The 18,833-nt window shown below is 36.5% G+C and overlaps 2 protein-coding genes across 4 annotated transcripts; both read left to right on the forward strand.

Annotated features, from left to right (window-relative positions):
- The first annotated feature begins 63 nt into the window (after positions 1-63).
- Positions 64-13,192, forward strand: LOC110894371 (alpha-1,4 glucan phosphorylase L-2 isozyme, chloroplastic/amyloplastic). 3 transcript variants are annotated; one of them, XM_035980842.1, is made up of 16 exons: positions 64-387; positions 3,655-3,749; positions 5,469-5,713; positions 5,807-5,908; positions 6,615-6,791; positions 6,911-7,186; positions 7,728-7,999; positions 8,104-8,221; positions 8,819-9,208; positions 9,301-9,453; positions 10,340-10,468; positions 10,542-10,778; positions 11,689-11,765; positions 11,891-12,077; positions 12,194-12,394; positions 12,914-13,192. In XM_035980842.1, the coding sequence occupies exons 3-16, from the start codon at positions 5,669-5,671 to the stop codon at positions 13,031-13,033; spliced, it is 2,484 nt and encodes an 827-aa protein (XP_035836735.1). In that variant the 5' UTR covers positions 64-387; positions 3,655-3,749; positions 5,469-5,668; the 3' UTR covers positions 13,034-13,192. The 3 variants fall into 3 exon arrangements, with proteins under 3 accessions (XP_035836735.1, XP_021997284.1, XP_021997283.1); XM_022141592.2 differs by lacking the exon at positions 3,655-3,749; XM_022141591.2 differs by lacking the exon at positions 64-387 and having other exon boundaries at positions 3,456-3,749.
- A 3,748-nt stretch (positions 13,193-16,940) lies between these two features.
- LOC110892595 lies at positions 16,941-18,480 on the forward strand. Its single transcript, XM_035981221.1, has 3 exons — positions 16,941-17,138; positions 17,695-17,941; positions 18,113-18,480. The coding sequence occupies exons 2-3, from the start codon at positions 17,818-17,820 to the stop codon at positions 18,478-18,480; spliced, it is 492 nt and encodes a 163-aa protein (XP_035837114.1). The 5' UTR covers positions 16,941-17,138; positions 17,695-17,817.
- Positions 18,481-18,833: the final 353 nt, after the last annotated feature.

The following is an 18,833-nucleotide window of genomic DNA, read 5'->3' on the forward strand; positions in this document are numbered from 1 at the left end:
AACTCTTAAAATCAAAGGTCGGTGCAACAGTGCACCGACAAATTACATATTTGCCCCTGTTTAATACTTACTATCAGTGTTCGATACTTTTCACCTTCTTGACAATCCTCCAAAACACCTGTCGTCTTTTTTCTCTGGGTTAGACTCCGATCATACAACCAACACAACCACCACCATGCAGGGCTGGGATCCAACCACCAAGTGAGCGCCCATACCCTCCGCTAACGGTCAAAGTCTGCCCTCGCGACTGTGTTGTGTGAACGCAGCGCCTCAAGGATGACCAAAAGCGTTGATCGCGTAAGTTTCAATGAACAAATCCAATGACGACGATTGGTTTCGAATCTCGGCCGCTAATCCGGAAGGAACACGGTAGACCGGAAATCGTTGGTATGTGCATAATCTATTAAAGTATGAGTCATCTTCAGTATGATATTCTGGTGACCTAGACTCACAGGTTTGTAGTTGTGGGTTATTGATCTGGAATTGATGTGATTTGTTGTTTGGTTTTAGTCGATTTGAGGGGTTTTAGATGTTAGGTCACTTGGTATTTTCAAAAAGCAAGTCCATGAACAACTTTTTCTCTTTCCTAGAACCTTCCAAATGAGCAGCTCTCACAGATATATCGATGCCCTAACCTAAGCCCATTCAGCAGCCCATCAGCATACAACTCACCCTACAATGTGTAAAAAGACTAGACCATTTGTAAATCCCAAAACCTCAAACAGAAACAAAGTATTAAAACTTATAACAAATATAAAACTAAACTAAATTCTGAATATAAACCTGGAACTAACAAACTATTCTTTCAACACTTGATTAGAATTTAGATCCACAATGGGTAAAAAGAAAGACATCTGAGACTCCATAAGCATTGACTAACAAGTTACTAAAGTTTTTTAATTTCTACTTTTACATGATTTTATAATAAATATATTATTTTGTTTTAATATATTTCATATTTTTAATTAATTATTTTCTAAATTAATCATAACGTTATGCGGTTCATAAATCCGGTCTGTCTGTTTTCTTTTGTTCTTTATATTCAAAACATTTCAAAGTCATTTAGCCTAGGTAGTTTAACATGTTAGCGGCTGCAACACACCGTCAGGGTAAATATAAACTTAAAATGTATGGTCGGTGGGAATTTACTATTTTTTAAGTCTTTTCTTCATTCTTTTCAATACGTGTCCTTCCACTTTAGTAATCCAAGTTGTGGTGTGGTCAAGTTGGTTAGAGTTGTTGACTTTGATAAGGGAAATGCAGGTTCAAGACAACGTTTTTCTTTTCTTATATTTTTTATGTTTCAATATTGCTTTTTTCCAACTGTTCACGTCTTCGCTGTAATGTGCGGGTCCGAAAACTCGAATGTTAACTTTTTCAGTCTTCGAAATAACCGTCGCAAAGGGTGGGACAAAAAAAGTCTCTAATGTTTCGAATTTGACATTTACACTCCCTACACTTTCTATAAGCTTTATAAGATGTCATTTCCACCCCTATTGAGTTCTAACTTTTCAAATTTGCCTACCGTATTTTCATTCTTTAGCTTAAAAGAAAATTATTATTTTCTTACGTGATTATTTTTATATACGTGTCGGTATAAATTTATGTTTCTACATAATTTTTTCAGAAACAAGTCAGGTCAAATACAATGTGTTTTCATACTTATTTTCATCTACGTTTTCGATTGATCTACATTTTGACATTTTATGGTACGCCCCAGTATAAATTAACGTTTCGGCATTTCTTTTTCAAAAACGAGTATGGTCAAATATACTACATTTTCATGCTTATGTTTGCGTACATTTTCTGTTGGTCTACGTTTTGATGTGAAATTTGTTCGGTAACAGGTCGGGTCAAATATATTATGTTTTCATTCGACGATATAAATTCGAGTTATTGTACGTTTTGAGTCCGTTAAGTCTTGATGTAAAGGTAAGAATGGTGTATTGATTAGGAGATCGGATACGTTGAAACACACGTTTTCGTTTTCATATAGTTAACGTGCCACCAGCTCTAAATAACTAAAGCGTAGCCGCCGCAACGCGCGGCATATGGCAACAACCTAGTGTAAATATGATTTACAAAATATTATAATATAATATAATGTCAAGTAATTTATGAAAAAATATTTAAATCATACCGGTTACATTTGAAATGTTTTACATTCAAATAATTGGATTTATATATACAGGATGTAGTGTTAAGTAGGGGTGAGCAAATTAACCACCATAACCGATAATCGAACCATAACCGACATAACCGAACCACTAATAACCGATAACCAATGGTTATGGTTATGAAACTTTGTATAACCACCCAATCGGTTATGGTTATGGTTATGAAGCTTTGGCTAACCGATATAACTGAAACCGAACCGAACTTGTGATGTTAACTTTATTTAATGGATTTGTGTTTTACAAAACCATATAGAGGGTTTTTACTAAGATAAAAGTATGTTAGTGACAAAATAATCTTGATGTAGATGCCATTTATTTTTGATAAAGAACTAAGGTATTATCGCTATAATTGTTTTTGTTTGATAATTACCTTATTAAAAAGAACCCTAAACCGGTAGTTTAACCAAAAAGTTTAGTCTCCGTTATCTTATAAAATAGTCTCAAGCGAAGTTCAAATCGTGCACAACCCTATTTATTTCAAACCTTGCTTGGTTACTTAACCGAAATTAACCATAACCGAACCATAACCGACTTCATAACCGATTAACCGTAACCAAAGTTCGGTTATGGTTATGGTTACCAAAACTCCATAATCGAACTAGCGGTTATGGTTATGGTTATGGTTAATAGTAAAAACTGAACCAAACCGACCCATGTACACCCCTAGTGTTAAGTGCAAAATAATAAGGATATAATGTCACTTGATACAAATTTTAACGACAGATTCATAACGTTTGTGGAAACAGTAGAAAAAAATCAAACTTTTAAAAAGGGTAGGATGTTAATCCTTCAGTTTTACCACATTGCAATCAATTCGATAATACCTCCCCCCCCCCATATCTCTCTCACTTCAAGCGACACTCAAATTGCTCTAAATGTTTGTGTGCAAGATTCCTATGACGATATTATGACAACAGTTCATATGTGTTTTTATGTACCACTTTCGATCACTGGCGCTAATATTTGATAACTAAATTTGGAAGCTGATACATAGGAAGACATGTTAATCGACTTCAAAAACATTTATCAAATGAAGTAAAAGAACTCGTGAAGCAATTTGTGAATTTTCTTTATTCAATTCGTATAATACATGAGATTCTAACCTCGATATAACATATTATTATAATTAACGGTAAAAAATAAGAATCTGGAGGGGGGCCTGACGGAAAATAAAAACAAAAGAAAGGGAAAAAATATCGCTCGTTAACAACGTGCTCCGTCAACTGACGGCGATCACAGCTAAAAACGACAAACCAACCAGTTATTTCATATCTTTCCCTCTGATCACAATTACTCTCCATTCGTTCTCTCATACACTTTTAGTGAGAGAAACTAGAGAGAGAGAGAGAACAACAATGGCGGCCTCATCATTCTCCGTCACCAACCACATTTCAAAATCAAACATTTCCGATTTCAATTCCAGTTTCACCAACCAACGTTCAAAAAACCTCTTATTGTTGAAGTTTAAATTGAGCAGGAAGTTACACTGTAGAAGAAGGAATTTCTTGGTGTCTAAAGCTGTTACCGGAAATCAACAGCTGCAGAAATTGGCAGATCAATCGGTTGAACAAGGTGTTTGATGATTGTTATGTGAGATTTTGTATTGCAGTGGATGTTTCTTGTGAATTGGTTTATATAACGTAGGAGCAATAATTCTTGACACGGGAAAAAAAAAGTTGCGGGTAGACTAACACGACCCATTTAAAAAACGGGTTGTGTTTGGGTTAACCCGTGTAAAAACTGGTTGACCCATAGTTTAAGTATTTAGAAAGTAAGAAACTTTTATGATTTTATTTTTGTTTTCTCCTACTCACTGAAAAAAACGGGTTAAACGGGTCATGTTGGTTGACCCGAATTAATGTGTGTGCGGGTTAGGGGTGAAATATACATGAATGATAATATGGGTCGGTCTCAGTTTGAACATTTCCACCCATCAACCCGTGAACCTGACATGATTGACAGCCTAATTATAATGTTAATGAACAGTTGTTTATATATTTTTATTTGTTAATTGCATAATAATGTGTTTCTTTGTTCTAATTTGAGTAATGAAGGTTACATGTTATGGTAAAGGATCAAATAAAAACAAAATTAACGTACGAAACGTACGAATTGAGGGAAAAAGCAAAAAGTGGCGGTGTCATTTTGGTAATTATCAGCAACTTCAAATTACTGGGGAAAAAGCAAAAAGTGGCGGTGGCAATCTGGTAATTATCAGCAACTTCAAAATTACTCTAGTAGAGTAATTTTGAGCATCTATAGAGTAATTTTGAGCATCTGTAGAGTAATTTTGGGAAATGTAGGGTAATTATCAAATTAGTAATTTTGACTTCTGTAGAGTAATTTTGGAAAATGTCTTGTAGAGTAATTTTGTTAGCATTTAGTTATGGGGTTTAGCTTTATGGTTTAGTTTTTAGCTTTTAGTTGGGGGGGTGTTTTAGGTTTTTGGGGGGTGGGGGGTGGGGGGGGGGGTTAGTGTAATTTTGATAATTACCCTACAGTTTTGATAATTACCCTACACGACCAAAATTACTCTACATGAACTTTTACAAAATTACTCTACAGAAGCTCAAAATTACTCTACAAAATTACTAGAGCAATTTGAAGTTTCTGATAATTACCAAAGTGCCACCGCCACTTTTTTTGACTTTCTTTCAATTCGTACGTTTATTTTATTTTCACAGGAACTTAACTCTATATGTTATTAGGCTGAAAAGATAGTGTTACTGATATAAAGATGTAAATGTTTTTATTTGATAGGATTGTTCTGGTTTACTGTAGTGGTTAAGTTTATAATCACAAAGAAAAAGTAGCCACAGGTTCCCGTGTCCCATTGTGTAGCCTATCTACTTTTACTCATGTATTGAACTATTTTCCATCAATAATGTCTCAAACTAATGTGATAAGCCACATTATAACGCGTATAGGTTTGCATCTATATTGTTATTCACGTATTTAGGGGCTAGCCTTGGAGCAATGCTAAGGTTGATATCATGTGACATGGAGGTCACGGGTTCAAGTCGTGAAAGCAACCTTTGTAGGGTAAGGATGTGTACACCAGGCCAAATTAGCTCGACACCCTCTGGACAGGCCGGCCCCATGCATGCAGGAGCCTCGTGCTCCGGGTTTGCACATTGTTATTAGTGTGTATAATGAAAATATATACTAGGTTTTAAGCGAGTAAAGTGGATACAGGACCAAAGATTCACGTATCTCATGGCTATATGTGTGAAACTACAATAACATTATCATGTTACAGACTCTCAAGCTTTTTTTTTAACTTTCATGCAGAAACAACAGATACTTTAGATAACGGTATCCTTGTTCCTGATTCCGAGTCAGTTATATCAAGCATCAAATACCACGCAGAGTTCACACCGTTATTCTCTCCAGAAAAGTTTGAGCTTCCAAAGGCATTCTACGCTACAGCTGAAAGTGTTCGAGACACACTCATCACTAACTGGAACACCACATATAATTATCACGAAAAGATGAACGTGAAACTGGCATATTACTTATCAATGGAGTTTCTTCAGGTTCATTGTACTCTTCTACTGTGTTATTATTTGACTTCATATCATAGTTAGTACACATTTTGTTCTAATGCTCTTTTTTGTTAATCGTCATAGGGTAGAGCATTGCTAAATGCCATTGGTAATTTAGAGCTATCGGGGGCTTACGCTGAGGCTCTAAGGAAACTTGGTCATGATCTGGAGGATGTTGCTAGACAGGTGAATTCATTATAGTTGATGCTCGATTTGTGTAACTTTTTTATAGCAAATTATGTTCTGCCCGTAATCACTGTTCATTGAGTTGATCTCGGATAGTTGGAGATATGTAACATATGTAACGCCTACGTAACGTATTAATTACAGAGAAGTATATAGTTTAAACTCTATTGAGTTGACTAAAGTCCTAAACCCTTAAAACCCTATGTAACACCCACGTAACATTTCGGTAACATACAGTGGCGCAGCTATGAAGGGGCCGGAGGGGGCGCCCGACCCCGAACTTTTCGCTCAGTAGTGTTATGTATGTACGTTTCGTATAGAATTTTTTAGGTATATACGTTTTCGACCCCCCGGTTTTATAAAAAAATAACTTTTTTAGGTATATACTTTTAGGTCCGGTTACTTCCGACCCCCCCGGTGGAAATTCTCAAGCTTCGCCACTGGTAACATATGCGTTGTTTTAGTGCAAAAATGCTTGTAACACCTACGTAACATACGTTGCATCCAATGTAACATATGATGTTACACATGTTACGTTAAAAAGTTTAATTGTTTATTTTAACAAAAACTTATATTTTTTTGTTTTAAAACCGCTCGGCACTTTTTGGTTTTTGTTTTAAAGCCGCTTGAAAATATGCATATTACATGCCCTATTAAATACATGATTTATATTTTCTAGTATTTTTAGTAAACTGGTAGTCGACAGGAGCAAGATGCAGCACTTGGAAACGGTGGTTTGGGCCGACTCGCCTCCTGCTTTTTGGACTCACTGGCAACACTAAACTACCCTGCATGGGGTTACGGGCTTCGTTACAAGTATGGTCTTTTTAAACAACTCATTACAAAGGATGGTCAAGAAGAAGTTGCCGAAAGTTGGCTAGAGGTTTATATACACATTCATCTTCATTTCAGTTACTAGATAAAAAAATAGTCTTTTTCACCTTCCAAGTTCCAATATCTTTCGGTTTCATTCTGGTAAATTTAATTTACTACACTTTGCAGATGGGTAATCCATGGGAGATACCAAGAAAGGATGTTGCTTACCCGATAAAGTTTTACGGTGAAGTTGTTACAGGTCCAGATGGACGTAAGCAATGGGTCGGTGGAGAAAATATCTCGGCTGTTGCCTATGATGTTCCGATACCTGGATATAAGACCAAAACGACGATCAACCTTAGACTATGGTCAACGATGGTTGGACCGGAATATTTCGATTTAAAAGCTTTTAATTCTGGAGATCATGCCAAAGCATATGAAGCTCTAAAAAGAGCAGAAAAGGTTTGTTGTTTTGCTGATTATTCACTTGTGTTTTATAACTTTCTTTCATATTTTATAATCTAAAACTAGGCTTGTAAACGAACCAAACGTTCATGAATTGTTCAAGAACTTGTTCGGTGGGAAGTTCGTTAACTTAATAAACGAACGAACATCAACACACGTTTTGTTCATTCATTTATATTTGTTTATGTTGATTTCGATTATGTTTTTTAAATTTTAATAAATACATAAGTAGTTATATTTATATAAATATAAACATAAATTGGGCTTCTAACTACTTTTATAAATATAACTAATTGGTAATTAGGCTTTCTAGTAAAAAAATGGGTCTTCCATTGGAACTTAACGTAATTTATCACTAATTTATAAAAAAAAAAAAAAAAAAAAAAAACTTTCTTATTGTTCATTTATGTGGTTTATTGTTTGTTAAATTATGTTCGTTTAAGTTTGTTTGTTTATATTCGTTTACGCTCATTAATTGTTTGTTTAGGTTTTAAACAAACTAACATAAACGAACACGAATGTTGTCATTTTCGACCAGATTTGCTACATTTTGTACCCTGGAGACGAGTCACACGAGGGGAAGACTCTTAGATTAAAGCAACAATATACATTATGCTCTGCTTCACTTCAAGATATAATTTCAAGGTTCGAAAGGAGATCCGGAGATGCACCAAACTGGAACGAATTTCCTAAAAAAGTTGCGGTACAGATGAATGATACTCACCCGACACTTTGCATACCGGAATTGTTGAGAATATTGATGGATGTTAAGGGTTTGAGCTGGAAAGAAGCATGGGGAATCACTCAAAGGTGTACCATCAACTGCACTCTAGTATCGACCTTTTGCGAATCGATATACTTTCAGTTGCTTAACATGAAACAGTTGTATCTAAATTATGTTGAACTTGTGGCAGAACGGTAGCATACACCAATCACACTGTTCTACCCGAGGCTCTAGAGAAATGGAGTTTGAATCTTTTACAGGAACTACTTCCTCGGCATATTGAGATAATTAAGATGATTGATAGTGAGGTATTTTCTAACATTTTTTTTTTTTTTGAATATTAAGATGATTGAAAATTGCAATTTTAACCCTTATACTATTCGAGTTACCCTACGTTTCTACCCTGACGCAACGCACTAGGGGTAAAATTTCAACCCTTGTTATGAATATGTCTTTTGATTACACGTGTCAGTTTTCCCTTTATACACGTTTTATGCTCTTTTTTTGTACGTTTCCTATGTATGAGTCAGGTCACATATAAATATGTTATATTTGTACTGTATAAAAAATTCAATTACTTTACATTTTGATTCAACCGCAATGCTATTGGGTTAAATTTGTTACGTCAGAACGCACGTTTTCATATGGTGTACGCATCACATAACGCTTGGACTAATTTGTTTGATGTTTCCAATGTATCCGCGTCGCCAGGGGTGGACCCAAGTACAAGCTTGGATGGGCGGGTGCCCCCCTTAAAAAAATTAGTGTATTTTATAGGAAAAAACCTGATCGCACCCCTTGAAACTTTGGCTGAACCCCTCGTTCGCGCCCCCAGGAAATAACTGCGCGCCGCAACGCGCGCCGGTCTAATTACTAGTGTGACTAATTGCTGATATTATATGCAGCTGATTGATACTATCATTGATGAGTACGGTATCAAGGACCTTGAGTTGCTGAAAGAAAAACTGAACCAGATGAGAGTTTTGGAAAATGTGGAACTACCCGCATCCGTCTTAGAACTACTTGTTCAACCGGATGAAATCGCGATCGCTGATTCAGTCGAAGAAGAAGAAAAATCAGAGGAAGTAACTGAACCGACAAGTGAAAATGATGCGCTCGACGTGAAGGTGAAAAAGGATGCAGTTATTAAAAAAGTGTCGTTTGACCCGGACCCAAATTCGGCAAAGATGGTCCGCATGGCTAATCTTTGTGTTGTTGGCGGACATGCTGTCAATGGGGTGGCGGAAATTCACAGTGAAATAGTGAAGAATGAAGTTTTTAATGACTTTTATAAGGTAATTTTGATTAGTAACTGAATTTACCAGTAACCATTCACATTGTTTTTAGTTTTCTAACAGAAAAAAAAAATCTGTTTTAATTTATGTAGTTATGGCCTAAGAAGTTTCAGAATAAGACAAACGGGGTGACACCGAGACGATGGATCAGTTTTTGCAATCCGGAATTAAGTAAAATTATAACCAAGTGGACCGGAACAGATGATTGGGTGCTCAACACTGAAAAGATAGATCAACTTAGAAAGGTGGGTTTGAATATTTTATTTTGAGTAAAATGCCATTTTCGTTCTTGAGGTTTAGCCAGTTTTGCGACTTTCGTCCAAAGGTTTGTTTTTCCGCATCTGGATCCTAAATGTTTGAAATCTTGCCATTTTCATCCGGCTCGTTAAGTCAGCGGTACTTTCATCTTTTTTGTTAACTTAAAGGGTAATTCAGTCTTTTCAGGGGTATTCGATCTATTTACATAAAATTAAAAAGACCGAATTGCCCTTTAGTTAGCAAAAAAGACGGAAATACCCATGAGAAAAATGGATTGAGTTAACAAGCCAGATGAAAATGGCAAGATTTCAAACCTTTTGGATCCAGATGCAGAAAAACAAACCTTCGGACGAAAGTCGCAAAACTGGCCAAACCTCAGGGACATCATCATCATCATACTCAGTAAATCCCACCAATAGCAAAGCTAAGGTAGGGTCTGAGGAGGGTAGATGTAGATAGCCTTACCTCTACCCCGTAGGAATAGAGAGGCTGCTTCCAGTGAGACCCCCGGCTCGATTGTAGTTTTGTATCAAGCCTTGGACCTAAGACACATAACACTCAAACAATCGGGACAGAGACTGATTGGTGCATGTACCCCGTGTCTTTCAGCTATGAACGTCACCACATGATGCATGATTAACCATCCGCCGCTTGTAACGTTATTTTCACGAAATTAGCAAAATAATGTTATAGTTAGTACCATTTCACTTTTGCCCCCCGAGCGCCCACACATATATACATTATATGTGCACACCGCAAGCGGGGCGATGGCCAAACCTCAGGGACAAAAATGACATTTTACTCTTTTATTTTTCTGCAAAAAAGTTTTGAAATCGTAACATATTTACATTTTTATTGTTATATATGTTGCAGTTTGCTGATAATGAAGAACTCCAATCTGAATGGAGGAAAGCCAAAAGGATCAACAAAGAGAAAATTGTTTCGTTCCTGAAAGAAAAAACCGGATATCTTGTTAGCCCTGATGCAATGTTTGATGTGCAGGTAATTTTTATTCTATCAAACTCCGATCGATCATTGATTTACGGTATGCTAAATTTGAGTTGTTGTTATGCAGGTGAAGCGAATTCACGAATATAAGAGACAACTATTGAACATTTTGGGAATTGTTTATCGGTACAAAAAGATGAAGGAAATGAATGCTGATGAAAGAAAAGCTAAATTTGTTCCTCGGGTGTGTATATTTGGCGGGAAAGCGTTTGCTACATACATCCAAGCTAAGAGGATAGTGAAATTCATAACTGATGTCGCTGCTACCGTTAACAATGATCCTGATATCGGTGATCTTCTCAAGGTACATTTTCACTGACTTTCACTTTTCTCCTTATTCTGTATGTAACGAAAATACAGTATATGATCTCAACTTTATGTACAACGGTAAAAGTTAGTTAAGGTCAACTAACTATATAACTAACCTTCAAGAGGTCACTGGTTCGCTTTGAAGTAGGGGTGAGCAGAAAACCGAACCAAATAACCTAAAAAATCATTTTTTTGTTTGGAATATTGGATTTTAAAAATCCCAATTATTCGTCGTTGGCCGCCAACAGTCCCAACTTTAAAAATAACCACTGGCAGTCCTAACTATTAACATATTGGCCTCCAATGGACCCTGACTAACAGAACCCTAACGCCGTTAGTCTCCGGTCGCCGGAAAAACGTTTTTGGCCGGAAAACTCAATATTTTCGTCCCAAACCTCTTTTAAACCTTATTACGCACCTTTAGGAACCTTTTTCTAGTAAAATCCCCAGTTATTGAAGTCGCCGAAAACTCTTTTTTCGCCGAAAATTTGTTTTTTTGGCCGAAAAACTCAACTTTTTGGCCGGATAACACAACATTTTCGTCCCAAACCTCTTTGTAACTTTAGACAGGACCTTTAGAAACCTTTTTCTGGACAAAAACGGTTTCCGTTGACCGGAGACTAACGGCGTTAGGGTTTTATTAGTCAGGGTCCATTGATGGCCAATATGTCAATAGTTGGGATTGACAGTAGTTATTTTTGAAGTTGGGACTGTTGGCGGCCAACGGCCAATAGTTGGGATTATTAAAATCCAATATTCCTTTTCTTTTCTAGTGTTTGTTATGGCCTCATTGGTTAGCGGGGCATTGGTGGGGCCGTGAGTTTTCCAGTTTGTCATGGTTAAACAAAAAAACTAACTATATAACAGAAACTGCCATGTCATCAGCTGCATTTCTTTTGTCGTAGGTTGTTTTTGTTCCAGATTACAATGTTACAGTAGCAGAAGTTCTGATTCCTGGAAGTGATCTGTCCCAACACATCAGGCATGCCGGTTATGATTTATCATCCGTTTTTCTTCTTTTCTTTTTTGTTTTTATTTTTTTTTCTTTTTTACTGTCTGGTTTTACTTTGGATGAATGTAATAATATCATCCTTTTTTTATTCTCAGCACTGCTGGCATGGAGGCAAGTGGGACCAGCAACATGAAGTTTGCGATGAACGGGTGCATTCAAATCGGAACGCTAGATGGTGCCAATGTTGAAATAAGAGAGGAGGTTGGAGAAGAAAACTTTTTCCTCTTTGGTGCTAAAGCTCATGAAATTTCCGGGCTTCGAAAGGAGAGATCCGAGGGCAAGGTGAGCCCGTTTTTGGTTTGGGACTAACGGGTAGACCCAAAACACATTTTCTCCACATTTTGTTTAGACGGTCATATTATTGTTATAGTGAGACATCGCACTTGGCATCATTGCAGTTTGTTCCTGATCCGCGGTTTGAGGAGGTGAAGAAATATGTTAGAAGTGGCGTTTTTGGCCCGTACAATTATGATGAACTCATGGGATCGTTAGAAGGTAATGAAGGCTATGGTCGGGCTGATTATTTTCTTGTTGGGAAAGATTTTCCAGCTTATATAGAGTGTCAAGAGAAAGTTGATGAGGCGTATAGAGATCAAAAGGTGCGTAATTAACCCTGTGAGCGGAAATTTTACAACCATTTTCGATAATACAAATAAAATATATAACGCCAAGTTAGGGATGCTAAACGGGTCGTGTTAGTGGGTTGACTCGTCAAACCCAAACACAACAGAAACCTAAGACACATGAACCCGAACACAACACAAATAATCATGGGTTGATACAAACACAACCCGTTTAACCTGACATATTTAATTTTTGTATATTAATACTCTAAAATTACACATTTACACAAAAGTATATGAAACTAGTTAAATTATAAAAGTTGATGTCGTTTTTTCTATTTCTTTTTAAATTTTGGCGTAAAGTGCCCAACTGTATTATTAAGTTGATGTCCATGAACCTACCAAGTCAGTCAACCCGGACCCAATCTGTTTAGCTAAACGTGTTCGACCTGAACCCATTTAGACTAAACCCAAATGCATGAAATATATGTTCGTGTCATGTCATTAATTTTCTCCCCTTCGATAACAACATTCTATAAGTTTTAACTGTGACAGAAATGGACAAAGATGTCGATCTTGAACACTGCTGGGTCACACAAGTTCAGTAGTGACCGGACTATACACCAATACGCAAGTGACATCTGGATGATTGACCCTCTTGTATTACCTAATTAGAGGGAAGATCAAGTCTAATACGTGTAAGTTAGTCCTTTTATTTAATTGATAATTTTGTGTATTAATAATAAACTTTGTTTGGAAAATTGGAAGAGAACGTGTTTTGTTTGTTTAAATAATTTCTATGGTTTTATGCAATTTATTATTCAGTTTTATTTATTTGTCACTATTGTCGAAGCTCATACTACTAAGCACACAAACTATATATATCTCTTGTTGTTAGGCTGCTGAAATGACCCAAAAATAAAAACCAAACCCTACAGATTTTAACTTATTCGAATTAAACCCAAAAATAAATTGTATTTCTAAGTATAAATTCACAATTAAAAGTTTATTATTTTCATAGTTTCCTCTTTTAGTAATAGGTAAAGGTTAAGGGTGGCTGAATTACTTGAGATCGGCAAGCTAAAAGCTCGAAATAAGCTTGGATGTAAACTGAAGTTCATTTAATAAATGAACTTGAGCCCTAACTTCATATGCTAATTTTGGCTATGTTCACGAGCCTAAACAAGTCTGTTATCTATATAAATATAATCACCTGTTTTTTCAATCGAGAATCAACACGTATTTTATTGCTCGCGTAATTACCTTGAATACGTGGCGTTTTCTGATATCTTCCTACACCTTTTAGATATATATTTTTTTTTTAATGGCAAAGAATCTCACGTGTAAATTCACCCTGCTCGGGGCTATGTCCAAGGCTGACTCCTCGACCGCCATGAGACTGTGCCCCCTGATGCGCGGGAACCGAATGGAATCCGTAAACCCTCATCCCCCGTCAGGTTCGAACCCGGCATTAAAGCCCTGATTCGTCCCTTCACCCAGATATCCCTCGAAATGGCCCAATCGGAATTGAATCTGTGTCTCCACTAGAGAGGGCAGACCTTTTAACCACTAGACCAACATCTCAGGACTTTAGATATATTTTTTTTAGTATTACCCTTACATGTAGTAAAATAATTAAATAGTTAATAAACAATAAATGATGCTAGCTCTTAGCTTAAACTTGAGAATTTACTTACAAGTCGAGATCGAAACAAGCCGTATTCTAGCTCAGCTTATTATAAGTTAAACTAGTAAAACTTAAACTTAGACAAACTATGACTTGATTTACTCGTTTACAAAAAGCACTAAAAGTGTTCATGAGTGGAAATAAAATACATTGGCATTTTTAACCAATGTTTTAAATATCGGTATGAACTGGTCGGTTATACCGGTTAAACCGGATATCAGACACGAATCCGATACGATAAAGGCCGGCAAAACCGAATACGGTATGTCTTATGTACCGGCGGTAAATCCGATTCTACCCGTTCAAACCGTTGAACCGGTTTGCATTATCTTAAGGTTTGATTTCTTAATTTTAATAAAATACGATATTAAGGTAATATTGATCTTCCATATTTCCGATAATTAACCTAGTGCCTTCTATTCTAATATTTCATCGTTGTTGAAACTGTTACTCGCCTCATACATTGCAATATTGTTTATAATTAATAGAAATATTCTTAAAATGCTTAATAGTTTACAATAAAAAATAGTTGATATTAGATAAAACTATGATCAGTTACATAAATCCTAGTTGAGATTGGATTGTTTTTTGAGATGAATTGGTATTTTATGGAATTTATAGAGTTAACTAGTAATGCGGTTCAACCGCCTGATATAACCCGGTTCAACCGATTGAACCATTTTAAAGCCCAACCCGATATGACTTAAAAACCGGTTTTTAAAACATTGTTTTTAACGTATAAAAGATTTCCTTCACTAAATCACCACTACCTAACTTTATTTATGATAATGAGATGATACCAAATTACCAATTATAGTATTAGTAGTAGTGCTAATCACATAAAAAAAGTTTTTTTTTTTTTTAACGGCCAACAAAATATTATTATTCAACTAGCAAGATGCTAAGCACCAAATTTACAATACAATCACATAAAAAAAGTAATTAGAATTATGGAATTGTTTGAAACAATAAATGCTTCGTAATTACCCTATATATTAATTTTCCAACGCTTCCTATATATTAATTTTCCAACGCTTTGAACAGTACCATTTTGAACAGTAACAAATAAAAAATAGTATTATCCTATTATTCTAATAAGACTGTGTACTATGGTGGGGCGGGAGTTCGGTCATGGGTTGGCACGTGTACTTTGAGGGGCACCGCTGGTCAGTTGCATGTTGGGTCGGTATGGCGGGGCGGGGCGTGGCTAGCCCGCTTGGGTTTGGCTTAGCCAAACGGTTGTTTTTTAAATTTAAATTCTAGCCACCTATAGCCTAGCCAACCCAGCCAATGAGAGCCGGCCACGGAACACCGCTAGGCCCGCCCAACGCCCGGGCTGAAACCCCCGCCTAAGGTACCACGCCGAAACCCAAGCCCACCCAGGATGGTGACTTGGGCCTTTGTACCCAACCCATGCCCCAAGCCCCGCCCCATACCCCATAGTCTAATTGAAGTGAAGAAACAGTAGAAGCAATTAAACAACATGGTAGGGAATAGTATCACCTTGCCATTGGTTCAAATGGGCGGCCGCCCCTCCGCCCCTCCCCCATTGGACCAACCAGTTTATTATTTTATACACACTTTAAAATTATGTTTTTGCCCTTGAATATGTGCCATTGGTTCAAATGGGCGGCGAGCAATACCCATTAGACCAACCAGTTTATTATTTTATATCCACTTTAAAATTACGTTTTTGCCCCCAGTTAAAAAACACGGTTTTGCATCAACTTCAAAATACGTTTACCCTTTTGCCCCGAGCTAAAAAATATGATTTCACTCTCGGTAAAAAAATTACGCTTTTACCCTCAACCAAAATTACGTTCACGCCCAAGTTCAAAATAAAATTTTGTTTTTCCCCCGGCTCAAAATTTACGATTTTACACCAGTTTATTATTTTATACCTACTTTAAAATTACGGTTTTGCCCACATTTTAAAATTACGTATTTGCCCACAGTTCAAAATAAATTTATGCTTTTGCCCCCAGCTAAAATTTACGAATTTCCCCTCGGTTCAAAATTACGATATCACCCTCAATTCAAAATTACGTTTTTGCCCCCAGTGCAAAATAAAAATATGGTTTTCCCCTATCTAAAAATTAGGATTTTACCCTCGGGAACAAAATTTTGATTTTTCCCCCAAGTAAAAATAAAAATATGATTTTGCCATCAACTAAAAATCGTGTCAAAGAGCTGCCTAACACTCTTTTTACTTTTTATTTCTTGCAAAACTATAGTACTGTCTTTTAATTGGTTGAGGATTATTCGGCAATCGCCCCGCAACGCGGGCGGGGCATCACCTAGTTTAGTTTATTTACGTTTCAAGTGTATATATATATAATCCATCACTTGTGGTCTAGTAGTCGGAAAGACTTGGGTTCTCTTTGGAGACCAAGTTCAATCCCACTAGTGCCACTTTTGGTGGAAAAGGCAATGAAGGCTAGTTCTTCCAGACCCTAGGTCAAGAGTTCAAGCCTGAGCCACCCCGGGTTTTAGTCCATCGTGCGTTACGTCAGAGAGATTCTCTCTTGTGGCGGCGCAAGCCTCTGTCACTGGTAGTGGGTGGTATGGTTTCCCGGAGAACGTCATTAGCCAAACTCTTCTGATGCCAGCGTGATCCCGATTAAAAAAACATAGTTAAAATAATAATATGGAACTGGATTATCTTTTAGTGTGTGTTTGCAATATGTACAGAAAATGAAGCCTAAAATCTATATATATAATAAACAAAACCATTGGGGGACACATGTCAGTCATTGGTTTAAGCCAACTCAGCTGCATATGTGGCAGTACATGTGGCATAGCTAGATTTGAAGGATTGGAGAAGCTTCTTTTGTAAGTTTCATTCATATTCTCTCTCTCATTCAAATTATACGTTATTTCTCATTCTCTCATTCATCATGGTTCCTCTTCAAACCGAAAACCCTAATCGCCAAAAACCCTAGATCAAAATTCCTCTGCATCTTCATCTCTCTTAATCCTGTCCGACAACCTTCAATCGATCTGCAAGACGCAATACTCCTCTCTCTCTCTCTCTCTCTCTGAATATCATCTATGAATCATCAATCATCGGCTTTGAAGCCTTTATACTCGACGGTAATCACAAGATGGTAACTGAATGTTCTTTATCTTTCCGGTGTTGAATCATTAGTTATTTAGAATCAGATAGTAAACTGTTGCATAAGATTTACTCTAGATCTGTTTATCAATGGCTATTTCTATGATGATGTTGTAACATGTGTTTGGTAAAATCTTATCCCGAGTTAACAAGCTTTGTTTGTACTGTATAGTTTGACTATCATTTCAAGCTATTTGAATACTACTGGTTCTTATTCCTTTAGTTGATATGCTAGAAACATGTATTCGTTGTTGAAGAAACTCCATTAAATCTTATTTTTTCAGAAGTAAGCAAGCTTTGGTTTATATTTTAAAATTTTGGAATCGTTGCTCAAATTTTATCTTTTACTTTTGTTGATTTTACTGTAAGTGTAGTACTATATTATATCTTATCTGTTAGCTATAGTTGAATTCACATCATGTTTCATGAACATGCTTACTAAATTTCCAATTTCAAAACTTTGTTTTGTTTTTTTATGAATTTGATTGATTGTAAATTGACTTATGTGTGATGCTTTTGTTATAATGTTATTAGGTTGTAGAAGTTTCTACCTCCAAGACCGGCAAGCACGTGTTGCAGACGGGTCTGTATCGAAGGTTTTGCTTTGTTTACTTGTTATGAATTTTTTGTTGATTGGATTTTTGGATCCATTTTGGTATGAATTTGATTGGCGTGGTTCATGATTTTAAGAAAAGATTTGCTGAAGAAAGTGATGAGTTTGAAGAATTTGGAGCAAAAAGAGCAAAAATTAGAGATCTTGAATTTGTTTTTCGTTCAGAAGGTGAATTGTTTAGATATGCTTTAATTTGATGAGTTTTTTTAGTTTTAAATTTTCAAATTTGGGATTTATTTTTTGTAGGTTTTCGATTTAATGCAACTTTATGTTGTTTGTTTATGTAAAAATTTGATTATGTTTTGATTTGAATTTAAATTTAAATTTGTGTTCAAGCAGGGAAAATAAAGCATAACATAGCTTCAGCAATTGATATCAATGCTAAAGATGATGGTCCATCATGTGTTGATGACACAACTTTATCGCAATCGAAGATGAATTGTGTAAAGTCGAGAGGTTTCGCATTTGATCTAAACATCGAAGATGATCAAGATCAAGTGAAACCGCGTGATTCATTGTCGGAATGTGGGAGTACTTGTCATTTAGGGGGTGAGCGAGACTCGGTGAGGGTTTGGAATGAAATGAAGAGAAACGGGTTTTTAATAGTATGGAAACTAATCTTTATTGTTCTATGTTCTGCTCTTCCTTTTTTTTTTGTACCAGATTCCATATTTAGTCTCACAATGTTATTCTTTGTCATATTTTAGAGTTGCTGGAAATAGAAATCATGTAATCATGTATCTGGTGACCCCGGAACCCAAAAGAATAGCTCGTTTCATTGGGGGCTTAGCCCCGGAGATCAAGGCAAGTGTAAAAGCCTCTCGGCCAGCTACTTTCAGATCTGTAGCTGATATATCTTTGTCCCTCACACTGGACGCGGTCAGGCAGAGATCGCTAAGGAACACAGATGCCGAGAAAAGGAAGCGTGATGATGACAATTCACGAAGGTCAGACAAGAAGCACCGGGGAAACAATGACCACAAGAAGGGGTCTGGTTCTAAGAAGGATGGGCATCAATCTGGAGATAAGCCCAAGTGTAAGACTTGTCAGAAATACCACT

The sequence above is a fragment of the Helianthus annuus genome, chromosome 12, assembly GCF_002127325.2.
Source record: "Helianthus annuus cultivar XRQ/B chromosome 12, HanXRQr2.0-SUNRISE, whole genome shotgun sequence".
Classification (NCBI taxonomy): domain Eukaryota; kingdom Viridiplantae; phylum Streptophyta; class Magnoliopsida; order Asterales; family Asteraceae; genus Helianthus; species Helianthus annuus.

Coding starts and splice junctions, on each gene's coding strand:
- LOC110894371 (XM_022141591.2), top strand. CDS start 3,533: ATGGCGGCCTCATCATTCTCCGTCACCAACCACATTTCAAAATCAAAC. Junction 7,187..7,727: donor CTCTAAAAAGAGCAGAAAAG/GTTTGTTGTTTT, acceptor ATTTTCGACCAG/ATTTGCTACATTTTGTACCC. Junction 12,078..12,193: donor AGGAGAGATCCGAGGGCAAG/GTGAGCCCGTTT, acceptor GCATCATTGCAG/TTTGTTCCTGATCCGCGGTT.
- LOC110892595 (XM_035981221.1), top strand. CDS start 17,818: ATGAATTTGATTGGCGTGGTTCATGATTTTAAGAAAAGATTTGCTGAA. Junction 17,942..18,112: donor ATTTGTTTTTCGTTCAGAAG/GTGAATTGTTTA, acceptor GTGTTCAAGCAG/GGAAAATAAAGCATAACATA.